Source organism: Neofelis nebulosa, chromosome 6, assembly GCF_028018385.1.
Source record: "Neofelis nebulosa isolate mNeoNeb1 chromosome 6, mNeoNeb1.pri, whole genome shotgun sequence".
Classification (NCBI taxonomy): domain Eukaryota; kingdom Metazoa; phylum Chordata; class Mammalia; order Carnivora; family Felidae; genus Neofelis; species Neofelis nebulosa.
In genome coordinates, this window is record NC_080787.1 from 68,832,330 (window position 1) to 68,852,415 (window position 20,086).

Below are 20,086 nucleotides of genomic sequence, written 5' to 3' on the forward strand. Positions count from 1 at the left end.
GGTCTCCTATAGAAAATATGTAGGATCAGTCAGAGGGTTTACATTGGAGAAACATTCTGTGGTAGGTGGATCAGGTTTACAAAGTAATCATTATCCTTAATACTGACCTACCTTTACCTTCTATTTCTCTCTTTAATCTCTCTTTCATCACTCACTCATCTTTTCCCCTCATCTCCTTAAAAAGATCTTCTCTGAAGTGTTCCCTACCTCACTGTGCCCTATATCCTGCCACTCTGATATTTTGACATATGTGCTATTCTGATCCCCTTTATTCCATACCCAGCATCAACTCTGTTTCTTCATGTAGTTGGTTCAGGGTCTGGGAGACCTAGGTCTCCCCTAGCTTAGAAGACAACACAGATCAAGGCAGGTTGTACCAGTCAATTCTCCTTGAAAGATCCTTTACATACATGCTTGTCCTCTATCATACTGTGAGACAAAGAATGGCAACGTTCATAGGATGCTTATATTCATTTATATTGTAAATGGTTTCATTACCACAATTTGAAAGCAGTAATTCCCACACCTGTATTTCAGAATTTCAGAATAATTGAATTTCAGAGTGCTTTGGAATTCAGGGCCCTTGATAGCAGCTAATTCTTTGAGTATTTTTAACCTTCCAGATTTTCTCAGACTAGGCACTTTATATCCAGAGTTTCTTCTAGTATCCAACACACCATTGTAGGAAACCTATAAATCCTGATACAAGATAGGTTGTAGCCTTATGACTCAGGAAGTTGCAAGTATGAAAGTAGCTCTCCATCCTGGGGGAAAAAAAACTTAAATATATTAATTTCCCAAATCCTAATACAGTTTTTCCTTTACTTAGGATCGGGTTATGTCCCAATGAACCCATCATAAGTTAAAAATATTAAGTTGAAAATGCACATAATACCTAACCTACTGAACATCATAGCTTAGCTTAGTCAATGTTAACGCATGCTCAGAACACTTACATTACCGTACAGTTGGGAAAAATCATCTAACACAAAGCCTATTTTATAATAAAGTGTTAAATATCTCAATTTAATGTTGTACTTAAGTAAAAAAAAATGCTTGGGTACAGATGGTTATAAGTCTACCAGTTGTTTACACTTGTGATCACATCGCTGACTATAATCTGTGGCTTACTGCTGCCCAGCATCATAAGATGATATTATACCTCATATTGCCAGCCCAGAAAAAGATCAAAATTCAAAATTCGAGCTGTAGTTTCTATTGAATGCATATTGCTTTCGTACCATCATAAAGTTGAAAAACTGTAAGTTGAGTCATTGTAAGTCAGGGACCATCTGTATTTTATTCATTCTCATGGCTTTAGAGCTTACCTTTTTTGTTACTCCACAAAGTCTCCTAGTTGTATTTTGAATATTGGTTTATTCTGTGTCTATATATATACAATTAGGATTTCCCAGAATATGTCATTTGGACTTTGTGTTTTGTTTAATGTTGTTTGTTTTATTTTAGCTTAGAATCCTTCAGAATAGTTGCTTCAGGGTGATTAAATAGAATTGAATAAATTGAAGACCTTGATCCAGAAGCATATCCCTGTGGGTCAGGAAGGAGATAGCTGAGTTGGTGCTTTGTGACAGCAGAATCACAGATATCCCAGTGACAAAGCAGGACATGGAACAGTGCTTATTATTACAGAAACTACCCAAAGAACATGGTCCTGAAAATCAACCGTGAATCTATAAAATAGAATTCAGTACTTCCCTTTTTCCTTACAGTATCTTAACAAATAAAAAGAAATAGTATCACTTATGCAGCATTGCACTCCCATCTAGTATTTTTGCAAAGCAATAATAGTTTTAATAAGTGTGCTGCCAAACATAAGTTTTTGTGTTCAAATAAATTGGGCCAATGCTAACTTTGGCCAGAATTTCTCTAAGGACTTCTCACCACCTTTATAGGTAATGTGCATTGTGATTGTTCTAGAAAATAATATAATACAAAGTGTGTCCTAAATACATTTGATCAGGGTACCTTTCATCCTGAACCATCCATTAACATCTCTATAAACTGGTGTTCTGAGGTCAAGGCATGGCAGAGCCCTGCTAGAGTCTCATGAAGACTCTATAGACCTCAGCCTGTAGCATCCTTTGCATTTTACTCGGTGTCGATTTATTTGCCTCAATCACGAACCACCAAGAATAGTCTTGTACTAGATATTAGGTAAAAGTTAGTTCCCAGACTTAAGGATGTTGTGAACTAAAGCAAGATTAGCTTTGATTATTACTGTTATTTTTATTGTTGTTGTTATTATTATTATTATTATTATTATTATTATTATTATTTTGAGAGAGAGAGAGAGAGCATGAGCAGGGGAGGGGCAGAGAGAAAGGGAGAGAGAGGATCTTAAGCAGATTCCACACTGTCAGCACAGAGACTGACGTGGGGCTCTGAATTCACAAAATATGAGATCATCACCTGAGCCAAGATCAAGAGTCAGATGCTTAACCAACTGAACCACCCAGGCGCCTATATTACTGTTATTTTTAAATTAAAAGTCTTACTCTGCCACTGATTAGGTATGTCACTTATCATATCTAAGCCTCAGATTCTTCTTCTGTAATATGGGGATAATAAACCTTCAAGGAAGAGACCTCGTCTGTTTCTTTTTTCTCTTTAATAATTAGTATATGCAGTGTTCAGAATTTTTGCTAGGTGAAAGAAATTATGAGTGTGTGTGTGTGTGTGTGTGTGTGTGTGTGTGTGTGTATGTGTATGGATCAACAAAACTTTGAGAAATAATAAAATTAAGTCCAATATGGAATATTCCTGTTTGGACCTGAAGGGTCCATTGTGAAAAACAATGAAGATACCCACGTGGATTTTTTAGTCTATGAAAATGTCTCAGAAGAGGGTCATTGAACCTGAACTTGTGTTTATGCCATAACTTTTCACAAATACTGTATTCTGCTACTGGCTGCAAAGATTAAGAACCTTGATTTTACTTAAAGCACATAGAGTTTACACATGTATAGACTGAAAGATAATGTATTTACCCTCTTCTGCCCAGAGTTTGTCCTGCCGTTGATCTTAAATGCCAAAATATTAATATAATGCAGTGTGGCTCACAAAACAGATAAAGCTGTTCAATACGGTAACAACATGTTATTTTTACCTGGACAGTCTTAAGTCTGTAGTTCTACAGAAAATCAGATGCTTTATGAATATCCCATGAAGAGTTTATGATCTAGATATTCTCATTTTTTAAATTACTTGATATATTTGTCTATGTGGAGATATATCTTGTTTTTTATAAGGTATGATTGTGACCAGCTGAGGAATTACATACAGTCAGCTATAGTTGAGTACAGATGTTTTTCAATGTTTGTAAGTATTTGAGGAGAGTTAGGAAATAATATGTATTTACTGTATTGTATTTCAGTTCCACTCTCCTTAATATGTATTACATAGAACATAGATCTTCAATACAGTATTGATTATTACTTCAAAGTGCACTTGTAAGAGATTTGTGGTTTGAAATCAGATTTTTTTTTTCATCAGTTACTGGGACTGTAGAGGAAAAGAAAAACCCATATTTTCCAGGATATTTTATGTGATCCTATTTCAACGTTAATAGTATTGTCACTTGATTGTAATCTGTACTTTCTGGCTTTTCTATTAGTACTGAAATTTAATTTGGAAATAAAAAAATTTGGTGAAGTAGAAGCCTTACATTGTGATTTAGGAATTTAGTTTCTAGACAAGTCAGTCTTGGTATATACTTCCATGCCTGTTTCTATAGATGGTTGATTCTCTTAGAGTGTTATGGTCACTTCTCAGGTTTGTTTTGAAGTACATGAATATGCTTTAGGAAATGTGAAATACATGTATATACCTTATTTTTACTATTTACAGCATTCTCTGTATTAAAATTTAAAAAAGTAATGATTACTTGAAGAGTAATATGCTAAAAGTAAAATACATAGATCTGTTTGTGTTAATGAAAAGACTGTGTTATGATAGAGGAAAAATACAGTTCCTTCCCCCGCTCCCCCATAAAGTAGGAGTATGCATTCCATCTAAAAGAAGATATAGTCCTTCATAGTCTGGACATGTACCAGGTCCCATATAGTAGGAAAAAAAAAACCCATATAAAAAACCCCATATAAACCCGTGTGTGTGTGTGTGTGTGTGTGTGTGTGTGTGTGTGTATTATATTTAAAAGTGTTTGCCTCTGCTTGGAAAATACCACAATAGGAAGAGAGAATCTACCTTTAATAATAGTTTATGTAAATGGGAGGAAAATACTATATAAAGAAAATGTGCATACGTACAAAGATAGCCTAATTTCAAATATTTCTTCAGAAGAAACAAAATTTTTTCTTCAAAAATCAAAGATATAATAATAAGAAACTCACATTTAATTGAATAGTACTAAACAAAAGCAGAAGAGTTATGTTTTAAGAAATCATCCTATGGGCCAATGGCCATTTTGTTGTCATAAAAATCCTTTATTTAGCCCTCTCCACAAATAAGCTCCCAGCAGGAGAAAGGCCACTAGTTAGAGCAATTTGGAAGATAAGTAAACAGAAGGAATGGCTAGGAGCATAGTGTCATCTGGCAGAGAGCTTATTTCCTGAATCCTGTGGATCTGGTTAAAACCCAACAGAGATGCCAATATGCTTCTCCTCAGTAAATGCTACCAGTCTCCACACCACCAGGCCCACTGAGGCTTGGGTACAGTATTTTATCCAAGCAATCCTTTGCATAGCTGCACAGTGCTTGCAATGACCTACGTCAGTCATACAAAGCGATTTTCTTACACCAATATTTTCTTTCAGTTTCCATTTTCTGCTGCTCCTGACCCATGGGTTGTTGCTGATGTTCAATGATGTAAGCAAAGTGGTGGAGGCACTTTATGCTCTTCTTAGATAATATCTTGAATTTGTTTAAAAGCACAGCTGAAAATCCCCAGGCTGAATTTCTTTACAAGGTTGCTGTCATGTGTGCACCTGGGATACCCATCTCTTCAGAAGGGTGGGAAGAAGTGAGGTCTGTTGATTCCGAAGAGGGAACAGTCGAGGCCGGAGGAACAGGTGCTGGTAAGCAACAATGAGTTTGGGGCATGGGAATTCATTATATTTAAGAATTGGACACAAACATATTTAACACACCCTCTGTATCTATATTTTCAGTATAAATATTCCCATTCTGTGTGTGTCAGGTGTAGAGTGATTTTGTTCCATTTTCTCAACAAAGCAAAGTTTCTAGATACCAACTTTATCTTCATTATTTTTCTCTGAAAAGGGATGATTATATTTGCAACATAGCCCTAAAGATTGTAAGATGATGAATCACATTTGTGATTTATTTTTTGGTGTAATAGCCAACCCCAAAAAGATATAAAGATGAGAATGTCAATATTCTCTGAAAATAAGGAAGAGGAATAGCAAGCTGTTTAATTGTGCATGAGTTTTGTTTGGTGGTCAGTGTATTCCATGCTTTGCTACCTCATGCTAATATAGAGAGTGAGAAATGTTTAACAAATTAAATTCACCATTAGTGGATAGTTCAATGCAAATATAGGAAGTTTGAGTCACTTTTTCAAAACAATGGATCCTGGGTTCTTGAAAAGAGCTGAAACCCTTCCACAAACACACAAGCCTTGACGTGGGCCATGGTATCACAAGGTCAAATGGTGTATGTGAAGCTGGCTCAAAATTACAATTGATGTTAGGTTTTATGTGTTCTCTCTCTAGGGAAATCAGTCTGCTGGTCTTTGAAAGGCTGTGGAATCACAGCCGAGTGGGAGGGTATGAAATATATAACCCCAAGGTGGGATATGATGGTTCAAAATGGACAGAGTGACAGAAATGCTTTAAATAAGTAAATATTGTTAATATAAATTTCTCAATTGACAAGATGAAAATGGAAGGATTTTTTTCTACTTAGTTGTGGACAGTGTCCTCAGTGACTGACACTCGTTTCTATCATAGAATATCCAAGTATGTGGTACTCAGAAATAAGTGGAAGCGTATTTTAAAATAAAGTCATCAGCCCCTTCTCACATTGATTCTGTATTTTAACTCTGTAATTATTAAAGCTATGTACATCATTTCAGAGACCTTATTTGGTTTTCCAAGTATCTTTTGTTAGAAATACAATTTGTTACCATTTGATAAATTTCTTCTTATGGAGGCACTTTAGGGAATCAAAGATAATTATACCAAATTAGTATCAATTCATGACATGGAATAAGAGAAAAATATTAGACCAGTAGCATTCAAAACAACTTTATAATTTGAAGTACATTTTTACCAGTTAATAACTGAGAAAAAAAAAAGAAATAGGAGAAAATACAACAAAGAAATACCTCAAAGAAAGTACAACAAAGAAATTCACATGCAGTGAATTAAAATATTTTAATTCAGTTGACTTAGCGTACATAGGTCTATAAGATCATAGATTTTTACATTTCAGTGAAATAGAATTATATAGTACTACTTATACCTAGAGGAGATTGGTAAATTGGTTGTTGAAAGTTTGACTCTCCTTCCATGTGTTCTCTTCAGTGTGCTCGCTGGGCCAGCAGATCTGTCTGACTCCAAATGTAGAAAATAGAGGTAGATGATTGTAGGCCCCTCCTGCATCACTGTGGTTTTCCACACCAAGTCACTGGCACTTTTAACTTTGAGGTAATCTGTTAAAATAATTACAGTGGCTCATATATACCATGTTGTATTGAAAAGCTTTTGCATGGACTTTCAAGTCAGACAAAGTCAAGTCCAAATTCCAACTTTCCTCCTTAAAATCCATGTGACCTTGGGCAAGTTAATTAGCTTTTCTGAGCTTCATCAGCAATAAAGGGTAAGTAATATTGATTTTGCCATATACCTACGAGAATTCCATGTAGTAAGTAAAATTAACACAGCACAATATTTGGCACGTAACAATCATTCAAATAATATTTATTTCCCTTTCTCTTTTCTCAGCAACAATTTGGCCAGTCTTTAACTTAAGCCAGTTGCAAGTTTGAGATAAAGAAAAACCAAAGATTCTAAATAGAGGCTAAAGTCATGTTCTCTTCAGGGGAAGAAAACATTCGCATTTGCTGATTTGTGTGAGACTGATATTTGGCAGTTGATTTGGTGATAGATGATCCATGGTTCAGTGTTAACTTTTTTTTTAATCAATTATTTTTGACAAGTATATATATTTTGATTTAACACAGTGAGTTTAGTTTAAATAAATGAAAGATGGTTCTTAATTCTTCTCCTATTATCATTTGATCATTTAATTTTTAAAACAAACTAGAAGCAGTCTGCCTCTACTTTTCAGTTCTGTAATACATGATATGGGGATGATAAAGTGAGTGTAGTGACCTAACAGAGGATAATGATTCTGTCTCAGTGAGAAATATCTGTAAGTTGTGAAAAAGACTATGAGTTGTGACTCTACAGGGATCAAAAACCTACATCTTTTAAAGCGTTGAATATAATATGAGACCCACTCCCCCCCTCCGCCCCACTGACAAAGCCTATTTGGAGTTGTCTTTTGCCCCCTGGAGTTGAGCCACTATTAGCTCTAGGCTGGCTATACAGGAACACTTTTGTCTGTGTTCTCAATAATCACTCCTTAACTCCTGGTTTATGCCTCCTGGTGCCAGTTGTTGTCATTGGACTGAGTAAGATCTCTCAGAGAAACTGCAGGGGAAATGATCTGTTACACAGAGCGTGGCAGAACCATTGCCAGTGATTGATAATGGGACCAGATCATTTCAGGTGAGTTTTCTGTGGTCCACAAGCCAGCAAGGCTTGACTTTGTTATCTTAGTCCATGAATATCTCAGTGCAATGTCACTGGGGGATAACAGGAGGAGCTCTTCAAGCATATGCCCGAGTCTTTTCTCCTGTGCTAGTTTTAAGGGACCACAGCATTTTGTTTCATTTCGTGTCTCTGCCTACAGGAAGGTAACATCTTCTGTGCATTGTTTCAGGAAATGGTTAATTATGGACCTACCAGAGCTTTGGTGTTTGCTACAGTGGAAACCTCTTTCGTATAGCAGAGAACACTATAGATTAATGCGGTAATCAATGAGAATCTGTACACTGCAGAGATCTGTTTTGATGACAGCAGCACTTATGGCCTTGTTTAGTGTCACCGTTGTATAATGTTGGACACTGCAGGCTTTTTTTGGTTTTGATTTAGAATGCGAGGACCATAGGGAATTTTATTTAAAATGTCTTTTGCATTTTTTGTGGATTTTTTATTGTGTTGTGGATTTGCTGCCTTTGCTAGCTAGAATTTAGTGATTTGATGCCAGTAGCATTTATTTAACCACTCCTATGCTGCTGTTATGTTTGCTGGGTTTCTGCAGTTTCTACTACTTCATACGTTGCACTCAGGAACAGGTAAACTAAGCTATATTAATCTTATACATAAATGTAAAATTAATGGAATATATTGTTTAATTATCCCAAGAGTAAGATATTAAAATGCTTCATGTAGATTTTAAAAATATAGAATAAAGAATAGTTTACTTTTAACACGGCAATTACACAAATGTATCATCATTTTAGAATACAATGGTGATCATTGAGTTGCATTATATGAAGTTATTTTCATGTTTCATGTTTTAAATGACTATCTGAAGTGTACATTAAATTATCTAAATTTAGTATTTAACTTTCAACTTGATATATATATATATATAAAACTTTCAACTTTATATGTATATAATATACAATTCATTCAGAAAGTATATATTTTCCATTTCTGATTGCCTAAAGGCAGTTGTTTTTCCTGTTTACTTAATTTCACTAAAATTAGAAAGCTTCAGAACTTAATCTTCTTAAAAATAGAAAGATACCAGTTTCTGTATAGATTGTTATTTTGAAGTGTTTAGACAAAGGCTGCCAAGGCCTGGTTTCTCTTGGTCGACAGTCCTGAATTTTAGAGCACAGCATGGAATTGCCAGTGTTTCTGTGACATTAAGCTGTGGACTAAAAGGAGAACTGTCCAGATAAAGGGAAAGAAAGCCCAAACAGAAAGAAGGAAAGGAAAATACAGTCTTTTGGGTCAGAGATTTGGATGTGTGACCTTGGGGCGACAGAGTTAACTAACCCCTCCTGGCCCTTGTTTCCATTCTGCCAGTTTGAAAAAAGACTACTGTTATCGGTGGGAGAAAATCATAATGTTTTTCAGGTCCTCAGGATCATCTGATGATGATTTCTGTGTATAAAAAGACATTGTTACTAAATTTTTAAAAGTATACATTTTTCTTAATACAGGGAGGGAATAGAGCTTTTTTTTTTCTTTTTTTTTTTTTTTTTTTTTTCTTTTCAGTGTTTTAGCAGCTGAGGCTTTTTGGAAGGGAGATTATGACCCTTTTAAATTAAACTGGTAAATCTCTTGGCTTCATTGTTACTATTTTGCCAAATTGGCATTGGGCAAGTTTGAAGTGTCCTGAGGGCACTTGCTGTTAGACTGTAGTCCTTTGGTGGGGGTGATGGTGGAGGGAGGAAAGAGGCATCTGGAGTTATGCAGCAGCAGGATAAGGTCCTGGATGCAGAGGCACTGGGGCTCTCTGAAAGCCTGCCAGGGACACGAGCTCTCCTGGCTACTCCTCTGCTCCCTCTCAGGTACAGCAAGTACTGCTGAGAGCAGCTAAGGAAAGCGCCTGCATGCTCTTCCCAGCAGATGACTTTCAGGAGGTCCACTTTGTGCTGAGGACAAGCTTAAAATCCAAGAGATCAGAGGCAAATGGAAAAGAAGCAACCAGCCACCTTCTGCTTGCAAAAGTATGAATCATATTGCTGTCTGTCAAATTCTAGTTAACATTCGTGACAAATTAAACCTGTTCTTTCTAGAGGATAGAGGATTTTATCGTAAACTGAGGCATGTACTTGCAGAGTGGCTGTTGTTGCTACTTGATAAAGATCATGAATTTCATGTTCATGGTCATATTTACTGTGTCTTCTTAATGACAGACATCCACTAATTTGAGAGGAAGACTGAAGCAGTGATGGTTCATGCTCCCATACATTTGCATCTGAGAGATGAGAGGAAAATAATGTGATTGATTTCTCTATCTAGCTCTGGGGAACCAGTTTATTTGAGTTTATAGTTTCTACAAATATATGTATGAGGGCAGTAACTTCATTAGTGAAGTGATTTTCATACAGAAGGTTGCCCACTCAGTTCTCTTCAAACTTTGTGATACTCTTCATTATTAACCCATGGTTAAAAAGCTCTTCGGGAGAAGGAGATACTTTCATTTTGAAGCATTGTCTGTGAATGGCCCTTAGGAATATTATGTTAAAGAAGTGATGGAAGTCATTTGGAAAACAAAGACAAAATTAATCTCTGTGAACAGCAAGTATATATTCCGGGTAATTCTGGAGTGTTGTGGAGAAAAAAAATTTCTTTACCATTCGTAATTCTTCTAGCTTATCCAATAATTAAAGTGACATGAGACAGATTAACAGGAGAAAAAATAAAACAAAAAATAAAGTTTAATTACATGTGCCTGAGACCCAATAATGAGACTGAGACCTAGAGAAATGTCCAAAGCAGGCAATTTTTATGCCTTTTAGACAATTTTTTCCCTAGATGAAATGCTTTTTATTTTTAGATCAATCAAAAACATATTATAAAAACCCTTTAATATACAAACTTCAATCACAACAGCAACCATGTAGCAATGAGGGGATGGGACATGGTGGGAGCATGTCAGGGGGAGGGTTGGTTTCTGGGGTCCCTACTCCTTCCTGTGCCTGCAGTCACTCTGTGACCTGTGGCCTCTGAGAGCATGTCTTAACAGAGGGCAAATCAAAGCAGCCCCAGAGACAGAGAGGCCTTGATGGTGACACTGAGACAGACTGAGCACAGCAGGCCCCTTCAAGATGCCATCTTCCTACTGAGGTGGCCTCCAGGGAAAGCCAGATCCAATTAGGAGGTAACAAGGTGACTGGGAGGAGAGTCAAAAATAAATGAAATAAATATTTCTTCTTCTCAATTTTCTAAGGCCATGAAGATTAGAAAGTGGCATGTTCAATTATAAAAATATAGAAACCAGTGAAGAATTACTAATTATCTATAGTAATATTAATAATCAAAAAGATTATTACTCTATTCAGCTTCACACCAATAAATGGGAGGGTAGTGAAATGGGTTTAGATTTTGGATAGCCGGCTTCAAGTAGGCCATCTTTTGTCTTTAAGAAGGTAATTGTCATATAATGAGTTGGTCAACTCATTGCAGAAACACAACCAAAAAATTTAAATGCCTAGTTTCTGTAAATCACTTGTTTCAAGGAAGGTTTTATGTGAGCTGTGGGTTTTAAAGACCAGGAGGATAAATTTCTTATTCTGACAAACTGTAAATATTGAACAAATTGCAAAGCTGACTTCAGTAAAGGGGGGATATTGATTGTAACAGTTGTGGGCTCTAACAAACATATTTTCAATAGTATAATATCTGTCAGATATTTTAGACTTATTAATAGCTTTTGAACTTTTATGTGGTAACAAGAAACTGTTAGCCTTGCAATGTTTGTTTGTTTGTTTGTTTGTTTGTTTGTTTGTTTTACCATCTTTAAAGAATGCTTAGCCCTTGAAGCTTATTCTTAACTTCTAAGCAAGTCCAAATTGGAACGATTGTTTTATCCACTTTCAAGTTTCACTTTAATTCCGAGATTATGTTTTCTAATAGTTTATTTAGATTACACAAAGTTTTTTTCTATATTTTCTTTTTTAGTCAATGTCTTCAAAGTTGTTTAAGACACTCATCAGGAAAGAGATATTAGCACATCTGTATATAGTATTTCCTTTGTCTATTGATATGAAAGTCTTTTCAAATATATGATTCATTAACGTCCTGAAAGCTCATAAAAGTGCTTTCTGAGATGAATTTCTTTGCTCTCTGCATGTAATCATAAACTTCATTTTCTTTGAGTATGGTTTCTTGATTTTCTAAGTGTCTAGCTTAAATAGGGTTCTTAATGAAAGCATACTGCTGAGGCTGAGGACCTGCAAGAGAAGATAATTCTGGGAACTAAAGGTAAAGCACCAAGGCAATATAGAAGTGTCCCCAGTCTGAGTCACCCCTTCATCCAGACTCTTTAACCATTTGTTAGTAATTTGGAGAGTGATCATGGGCCCATCAGAGAAGTAAAGGAAGCAGTGGACTCTCACAGAAATATACTTACTGCACCGAAAATTTTATTTGTATTTTAAAGAGTATATGGATCCCCTAAACTAATTGTGGATCATATAAAAGGGTTCACATAACTCAGGTTATAAAGTTTGCCTTAAAGATTGTAAAAACAAAATGCTTTCTACCACATCCTGTGGTAGAAAAAGTTTTGCCCTACATGAAGGTAAGCCATTTTGCTTCAGTGGTTAGTAAATAAACCCAAAACTCACTTCAAAATGTTCTTGCTTAAGAACACTTCGTTATCATTTGAAATTTTCATGTTATTCCACATTATACTGAAAAAATCCACCCAATCCTGACTTTCCAAAAGGTATATAAATGATCAGATACACTGATATGAGTAAAGAGACTAGAAATGACAGACATTTCAGATACAACATAGAGTGCTTTCATATTCAGATGAATAGGGGACTGTACTTTATAGGGACACACATTATTTCATCTGTACCTGAAGGGCTTAGCTAGGATAGTTTATGTTCAGAATAGCTTAACCGAGACTAGATTTTTTTCTGACATTAGGCTTCCTTGACAAATATGTTGTGATTCCCTGACTTCAGAGGCTAGTCTTGTTCTAGATCAAGCATTTAGTTATTGAGATCTCTATGTAAGGCTTCTTTCAGTCTATGAAATTTTATTGTAATCAGAGCTATTCATTGAAGACAAGAAGGTAATGGAAAAAATGAGCACAGAATAAGAGCCTCCAAAATATCTATTTAATCTGAGAGACTTTTAGTGTTGGTAAGAAACCTATGGTTTATAATGAAGAGAAGGATATCTGTCTGTGGAGTTTTAGCTTGAAGCTGTCCCTTTTGAGTTTCTGTACAGAGTCTTGGACATACCATCTTTACTCTCCACATTTGCCTAGGCTGGTTTATAAAGCTAAATTGAAATGGGTACAGTTTTCATGCCTGTGAACTAAGTGCACATCTAGATGTTTGACCTAAAATATGATGCATGATAATTACATTGAACAAAGATTATAGTAGGCCCAAAGATCTGGAGTGTGTGTGTGCATGTGTGTAATTTTTTGTCATCAAAACTATTAGTGTATCACTTTGGAAAACAAATGGAACTATAAAAATTCCTAGTAATACATGAAATTATAAAGTCTAGCAAGATGTTGTCTTTTCATTGTTTTTATCCTTTTCAACAGTAAAAAATGCAAATAGCCAGGCTGGTGTAATATAGTTTCTCATTTGAAAAATGAATTTTTAGTCATTAGAATACAGTTGCAACAGTTTTCTAAATCTATTGAAATATCTATAAACATCAATAAAATATATATCAAACATCAATAATAAGAATTTTATACCTAAAACTAAATGCTACTTACAGTCTTACCATATAGAAAGTGAGGTTGAGTTTAGGGGATGCCAATTGACTGGCTCTTTCCTTTTTCAAATGGAGATGAGTGTTTAATTTGAGTTAAAGTATATATAAAATAAATATGCCTTTATATTGTGGGAAAGATTAGGATAAACTATAATTTGTTTTCTTAATATTGGAGATATTATAATCACACTAATAATTTGATATTTCTCATGGGTTTCATCCATTTCTTCGGTTCATTTTTGCTGTGATCAGTAAGACACTCTAAAATTTGGGTTGATATATATGGAAATCAGATGCAGTATAATGATCTTGTGTTGGTAAAATCATTGGAATTATTTGATCAATCTTAAATGTACTCATATTTATTAGGAGAAAATATTTAAAGATATTTACTATCTTTTTAAAAAATGTTAATTTTTGAGATAGAGTGCAAGCAGGGAGAGGCAGAGAGAGGAAGAGAGAGAATCCCAAGCACAGAGCCCTATGCAGGCTCAAACTTATGAACTGTGAGATCATGACCTGAGCCAAACTCAAGAGCTGGACACTTAACCAACTGAGTCATCCAGGCACCCCAACAATATTTACTATCTTTGTGAATGATATCACTGTGTCTTACTTAGGAAAGATTTGTTACCGATTTATAAAATTTGTATCAGAAAATACATGTGAAAAATCATTATTCTTAATTAACAGTGTTGAAGTAACAATTTAATCTTTTTCATAAAAGAGTTCAAAGAATAATGTAAATTTTCAGATTTAATGTCACTGAAAATTTTAAATATCAGTACAAATAGTGGTATTCAATTTCAGGTTTTTTCACCAAATAGTTTCACAGTTTAATTCAGTTACACTATCATCCCCTTGACAAGTTTTGTTGGCTTTGCTCTTACTTAAAAAAGCATTAATTTTGATTAAGAATATTTAGAAGACATTTAAACCACTCTGTGTGTAGGAAATTTTACAAAGAACAATTAACTCTGTATTTCCCATTTTTTGTACTTCATTCACAAAATGTCAAGAAATAGAACATTCAAAGGGAGAAAATAAGAATTAACATTTATTATGTATTGAAACCTTACTTTAATACACCATAAAACTAAAGCAGTATTTGATAAATAGTTAATACATGTCTGTTTTGTTGCCTTTATGAGTAATGATTTAATTTTGGAATGGTGAAAACTCATTCTCAATAGCTGAGTTTTCCTGTATGTAAAACATTTGCCAACCAGCTTGTTATTGATGTTATTTGTTTACATTATTTTAATTAAAATCTTTTTTGATCAGTATTGTATATTAATCTATCATTTTTTGTTTTAAATAAACCAGGAAAACTGAAAAGGATATTTCATCCTGTTTTCTTTAAAGTTTATATGCCATAAAGTAATTTTTTTTGGTCTGTTACATAATGGATATTGTTATTAGGTTGCCCCTTAGTATAGCTATGTTCATCATGCTACTCAGGTATCACAGCATTGAGGGCATGTATACCCTTCGCCAGTTTGATTTTTTTTTCCTTTGTCCCTTTTTTTGATTACCCTGCCCCTTTCCTTGTGAATTCTTACTACTGTCAGTGTGCTTTTCCTTGTGGACAATATGCGTCTTCGGTGGTCCTGTGGAGTTGAATAACAGAGAAACTCTTAGGATTGTGACTGTAAAATTAGTGGGTTTTTGGAGGAATAAAGTCTAGGAACTCAGATTTGCGATGTTATTTATTTATTGATTGATTTGCTAGATGAGAAGCCTTTTTTTTTTTTTTTCATTTGCTTTCCATTCTTTGCAAGATTTCCAAATCGGTAATTTGCTGAGATAATGTCCTATTTCCTGAATTCTGCTGTTCAAGCTATGGATGAACTAACACCTTTACATCAGTTGTATTTTAGTTACATTGTTTCTCATTGAATCAAAGGTATTTTGAGATTAATGGGTGGAAAATTCTGTATTTTAATGAAAACAGTTATAATAAATATATTAAAATATGTTTTGTGCATATTCATTTAATTTTATTTCAATTCCTGCTTTAAAGTCTACCCTAATACCAAAAGTGACTTAAGGTACCTACCAAAATGTAAAAATAGAGCCACATGAAATAAGTTAAAAATGTGTAGAAAAGATTGGTGAAGAAAAATAAGGGTAGAAAATTCGGCTGCAGATTTAACCATAAACATCCTAACATACATGCTTCGAGAAAAGTAACATCAGTTACAAAACTTCAGCTTCCATTACATAAAAATAAACAGTTAAGTGCACACTAATTTTTCCTGATAGTGACACCAGAGAGAAGTTTCTTTTGTGTAGTTTCACAGAAAAGATAATCATCATCAGAGCATGATCCTTGTGAGTGACATCATCACCATGATCTCTATAGTCGTAAGTTCAGGGACAATGTATGGAAGGAATTGTGGAGGCAGTGAGGGGAAAGGTACTGTATAGAAATGTAGTGTATTCCAGGTGCATGGTTGTGTGATGTTCTGGAGTAATTCAGAGTTAGATTGTAGAATATCTAAATTGATTTACTGCATATCCCTCACAAAGACCTCTGTAGATACTATTGCTTTAAGCTAAAAGATTTCAAAAACACTGGAGAAACATTGTATTCCTAAATACATTCCCTCTGAAGTGCACTTGGGAGTAGTTCAGTGCAGCTGGGTAATTGTGGAAATTGTGGATTGAAACAGCCAGGCGCACGGGACATGGGATTGCCTTGCATTCCTGAATAGAAGGCCACTCCATTCTTCTCAGGAGAGCATCTGTGACCCAGCCAAGAAACTATGTTGGGCCCTTTAAGTCTTTTTAAAGTAACAACTTCTGTTATGAAAATGTTATCTAAAATGAAGCTATTTTGGAAACAAAATTTTAGACTCGTTTATCCAACCCTTTAATATTTAGAAACTCTGGAAGAGAAGTCCTTTCTTGAGTCAGTAGGTTAATCTTTGACCAATTTTAACTTAGTTTGCTTTATAAAAATAAGTGTAGATGTGATCTAAATCCATTGTGAATATTGCTCTTTCCTTCTGTGCTTTTTCTTGCCTGATTTATCTTCCATCATACGGAATTGGAGTATAGTTGAAAGCTTTATATAGCTTGACCACTTTTGCACTGTGGCAGAGATTTAGACAGTGACCTTGCGCTGCTTTCCTGTGGCTATAATTTGAAGGTTTATGAATATGAATACTTAACATTTTTCTCTAGAATACTGTTGAGGCATAAAATGTTCTCCAAATTTCTATGTCTAATGATTTCCCACTGCCAACAAAGGAATATCCAACTTAAAAAGAAAAGTCTTTTAATATATCTATAAATTGTTTGAGTAGCCAACATAAAAACAAGCAAATAAAAAAAAAAAAAGAAAGAAAGGGAAAAACCCTAATTTTTACAGTAACTTTCTTTGATAGCGCTCTGGGTTTAAAACATGTTTATATTACCAAAAATGTTTGCTAAGAGTATATTTATTTTCTACTATTTTATAGCTTATTACACATTTTTAAATGATAAGCAATATCAGTCCCCCATAAGTGCTTCCATTTTGTTCTGTATATCCTTAGAATTCACCTTTATCATCATTTGGCTATTATTATTGTTATTTGTATCACTAAAATCATGATAATGTGTCTCCATATTTTTTTATTTCCATGTCTTTGGGATGTAGGGGCAGATAGAAGTTGACATTCCAGAATTATTATTGCAAACTAATATTGTTTTATTAGTGTTGCCTGGGTGTGAGGTCTGGATAAAAACTAACATTTTCCTTTATCAAATATATTTACATCTAGAGTGCTTTCTTGTAATGTCTCTGCTGTGAACTTGCCCAGCACTACAATTTCTTAAACCTGTGGTTAACATCCAGTCCCCAAACAATGAAAACATATAAACCCCAATTTTTTCCACAGGGTTTCCTGGCTGGTTATTCCGAGGCTTTGCACGTGACAACCTGTTCTCCCACGTGAATGGAATACTCAGTGTCAATGTGGAAGCCTGGTCAGTTGGAAAGTTGCAGTAAAATATTTCCCTCTTGTGTGCAGCACTTCCAAAATTATTATTTATGAAGAATCATTGTGTTGGAAGAAAGAAAATAGTTTCCCTAAGATTGTTAATTTTGTGCTTTGCTGTCCAGGGTACTTTACTATTATATACTTAGGTTCTACAAAAGATATTTCTCAGTCGTTAGGCTTCAAACCATATTTACACATAAAATTTATTCCTCTCTAAACTATTATATGTAGGCATCTTTTTGCTTTAACCTCAATCAATGACCTTAGACTTTTCTTTAGATACATTGTTATTGTCATTTAATACAGATAATAAATACAGTCTATCTGCATTTCCTGAAGACCATAAACATTATTCTAAGGCACAAAGGTGTGTGTGAGTATGTGTGTGTGGTTTTATCTTGTTGTTCAAAACTCTCAGGAATTTTAATTTATTGACTTCTGAGTCCTGCAACATCAGGTCAGTGCAGAGATAAAGAATAAGGATGTCATTGAGCATCATGGTGTTTTGGAACTGTTTCCGAACCCTGAAGCTTCATGTAGTCTCAAAAATCTAGGTGTATATACTTTCAAAACTAGGAAAAATTAAGCTCATGAGCAATGTTAACTATCTCAAATAGCTTTTTATTTCTTAATATCCTTTATCCTACTTAAAGTAATACAAAATTTTCTGTGCTTTTCCAAAACCCCATCATCCAGGGTGACCCTAATGCATTAAACTTAAAGTTATTTTCTAGATGATTTGGCTAGGAAGAATATAAACTGAAAAAAGAATCTTAGGAAGTTAGGATGCTTGTACTAAATAATTTTTAAAGTATAAAGTAAGCTGGTTTTAAGAAGACATTTTCAAGGGTATCTTGAGTCATCAAGAAAAATGTAAAAAGGGATATAATAGCCTACTTGTTTCATGATACAGAACAATTCAGTCACAAATACTTTGCTGATACATGTGTATTTTATTCTCCCACATAAAATATGATCAGACAAAGAAGAAATGATGAAATATTTGTTTTTACATTAAGGATACATTGTACATTCTGATCATATTAATTACTTCACAGTCCAAATATTTTTAGTTAGAGATTAATCTGTATACTTAATATATAGATCACCTGACTGTACTATAAAAACAACCATTTTCTTAATACCTTAGGCTTCCCTTGGCTTTATGGAAATTAAACAGGAAATTTTATGTTACTTTTTCTGTATATGATGGCTCTTTTCCTCATCCTTTAGCAATTGGGATTAAAGAAATATTCACACATTCTGAACACTTGAGCATCCATTTGCACCAGGCCGATTAATCATTTCTGTAAACAAAATGACTTTAACATTTTTCTAAGCCTATTTCAAAGTATATTTTGCAAATATTACTGATTTTATGTATATTTTAGTTATGATAGCTAATTAATTATAAATGTGGTCTCTAGCACCATGATTTCATATTCCTAATTTCAGTTGTGTAGTTACATAATAAAATCATTTCTAAAGTCCTTTGTAATTAGCAGAGTTGACATATCTCATTTAATCCCCATGAAACTTTTGCAAGAAAGTGGCATTATCTCCATTTTATAGAGAAGGACAAGGTCTATAGAGATGAAGGGATATTATCAGGAATGTGGCAGAGTAAGGAATAGAGTCATCGGTCTGTAACATCGAGTACAATGCTCTTTTTGCACAATAGCTGGTTTTTATGTTTTATAAGAAACAATGTAAATTATTAGTTTCAGATAAGATATAATGCTGTTAATAGAGGAATGAAAATAGAGTGAGGTTCTCTGATTTTTTTTTTTTAATCTTTTTTTAACATTTATTTATTTTTGAGACAGAGACAGAGCATGAACGGGGGAGGGGCAGAGAGAGAGGGAGACACAGAATCGGAAGCAGGCTCCAGGCTCTGAGCCATCAGCCCAGAGCCCGACACGGGGCTCGAACTCACGGACCACTAGATTGTGACCTGAGCTGAAGTCGGACACTTAACCGACTGAGCCACCCAGGCGCCCCTCTGATTAAGTTTTCAATAAGTAAACCGTGGGGGCAGTTTCTTAATTTTTACCTGGCATTGGAATTGACAGAAGGGCTTATCAGTATTATTGTTGGAAATACTTTTTAGTGTCTATTTTTACACTCTAATAAACAACTTGCATTTCTGTGGTGCTTTCTAGATTGTAAAGCAATTTCATGTGCTTCACCTCAGGCTACCCTTGAAAGAACAATGGAATGCTATAGGAGTTACCTCTGAAGATGAGGGATTATCTGAGTGACTGAGCTCAGAGCTCAACCAGAGTGTTCATTCTGAGTTCCACATTATTGCTTTGTAGAATTGTGTGGCAATACGGTTGATGTTCCATTAGTACTCACATTCACAAAAAAATACACGTAATAACCAGAGAAGTATCAGCTCCACCAAATATGTTAGTGAAATTCTTGATCAGGTACTAAGCCTATATTCCCGTGCCCTAAAAGTATTAAACAAAGATGGCACCATGGGCCTTTACACAAATATCTTACCTTTCACTGGATGTACTTCAACTCTGGAAGCTCTATTGAGTATAAATGTTTCTGAATACAAGCATCTTTGGCACCTCATTAACTTAACAA

The 20,086-nt window shown here is 34.6% G+C and overlaps 1 protein-coding gene across 48 annotated transcripts in view; it reads left to right on the forward strand.

Annotated features, from left to right (window-relative positions):
• RIMS1 (regulating synaptic membrane exocytosis 1) overlaps positions 1-20,086 on the forward strand; it is a 493,840-nt gene that overhangs the window by 287,704 nt on the left and 186,050 nt on the right. For 5 of the 48 annotated variants that reach the window (XM_058734442.1, XM_058734447.1, XM_058734427.1 and 2 more), the window contains exon 1: positions 4,735-5,054. The exons of 22 other annotated variants lie outside the window; for them this stretch is intronic. In XM_058734442.1, coding sequence (XP_058590425.1) covers positions 4,871-5,054 — 184 coding nt within the window. In that variant the 5' untranslated portion in view covers positions 4,735-4,870. Of the gene's footprint in view, positions 1-4,728; positions 5,055-8,136; positions 8,363-20,086 lie in introns of those variants that run through there. 21 more of the 48 variants (XM_058734425.1, XM_058734444.1, XM_058734452.1 and 18 more) reach the window with 14 other exon arrangements.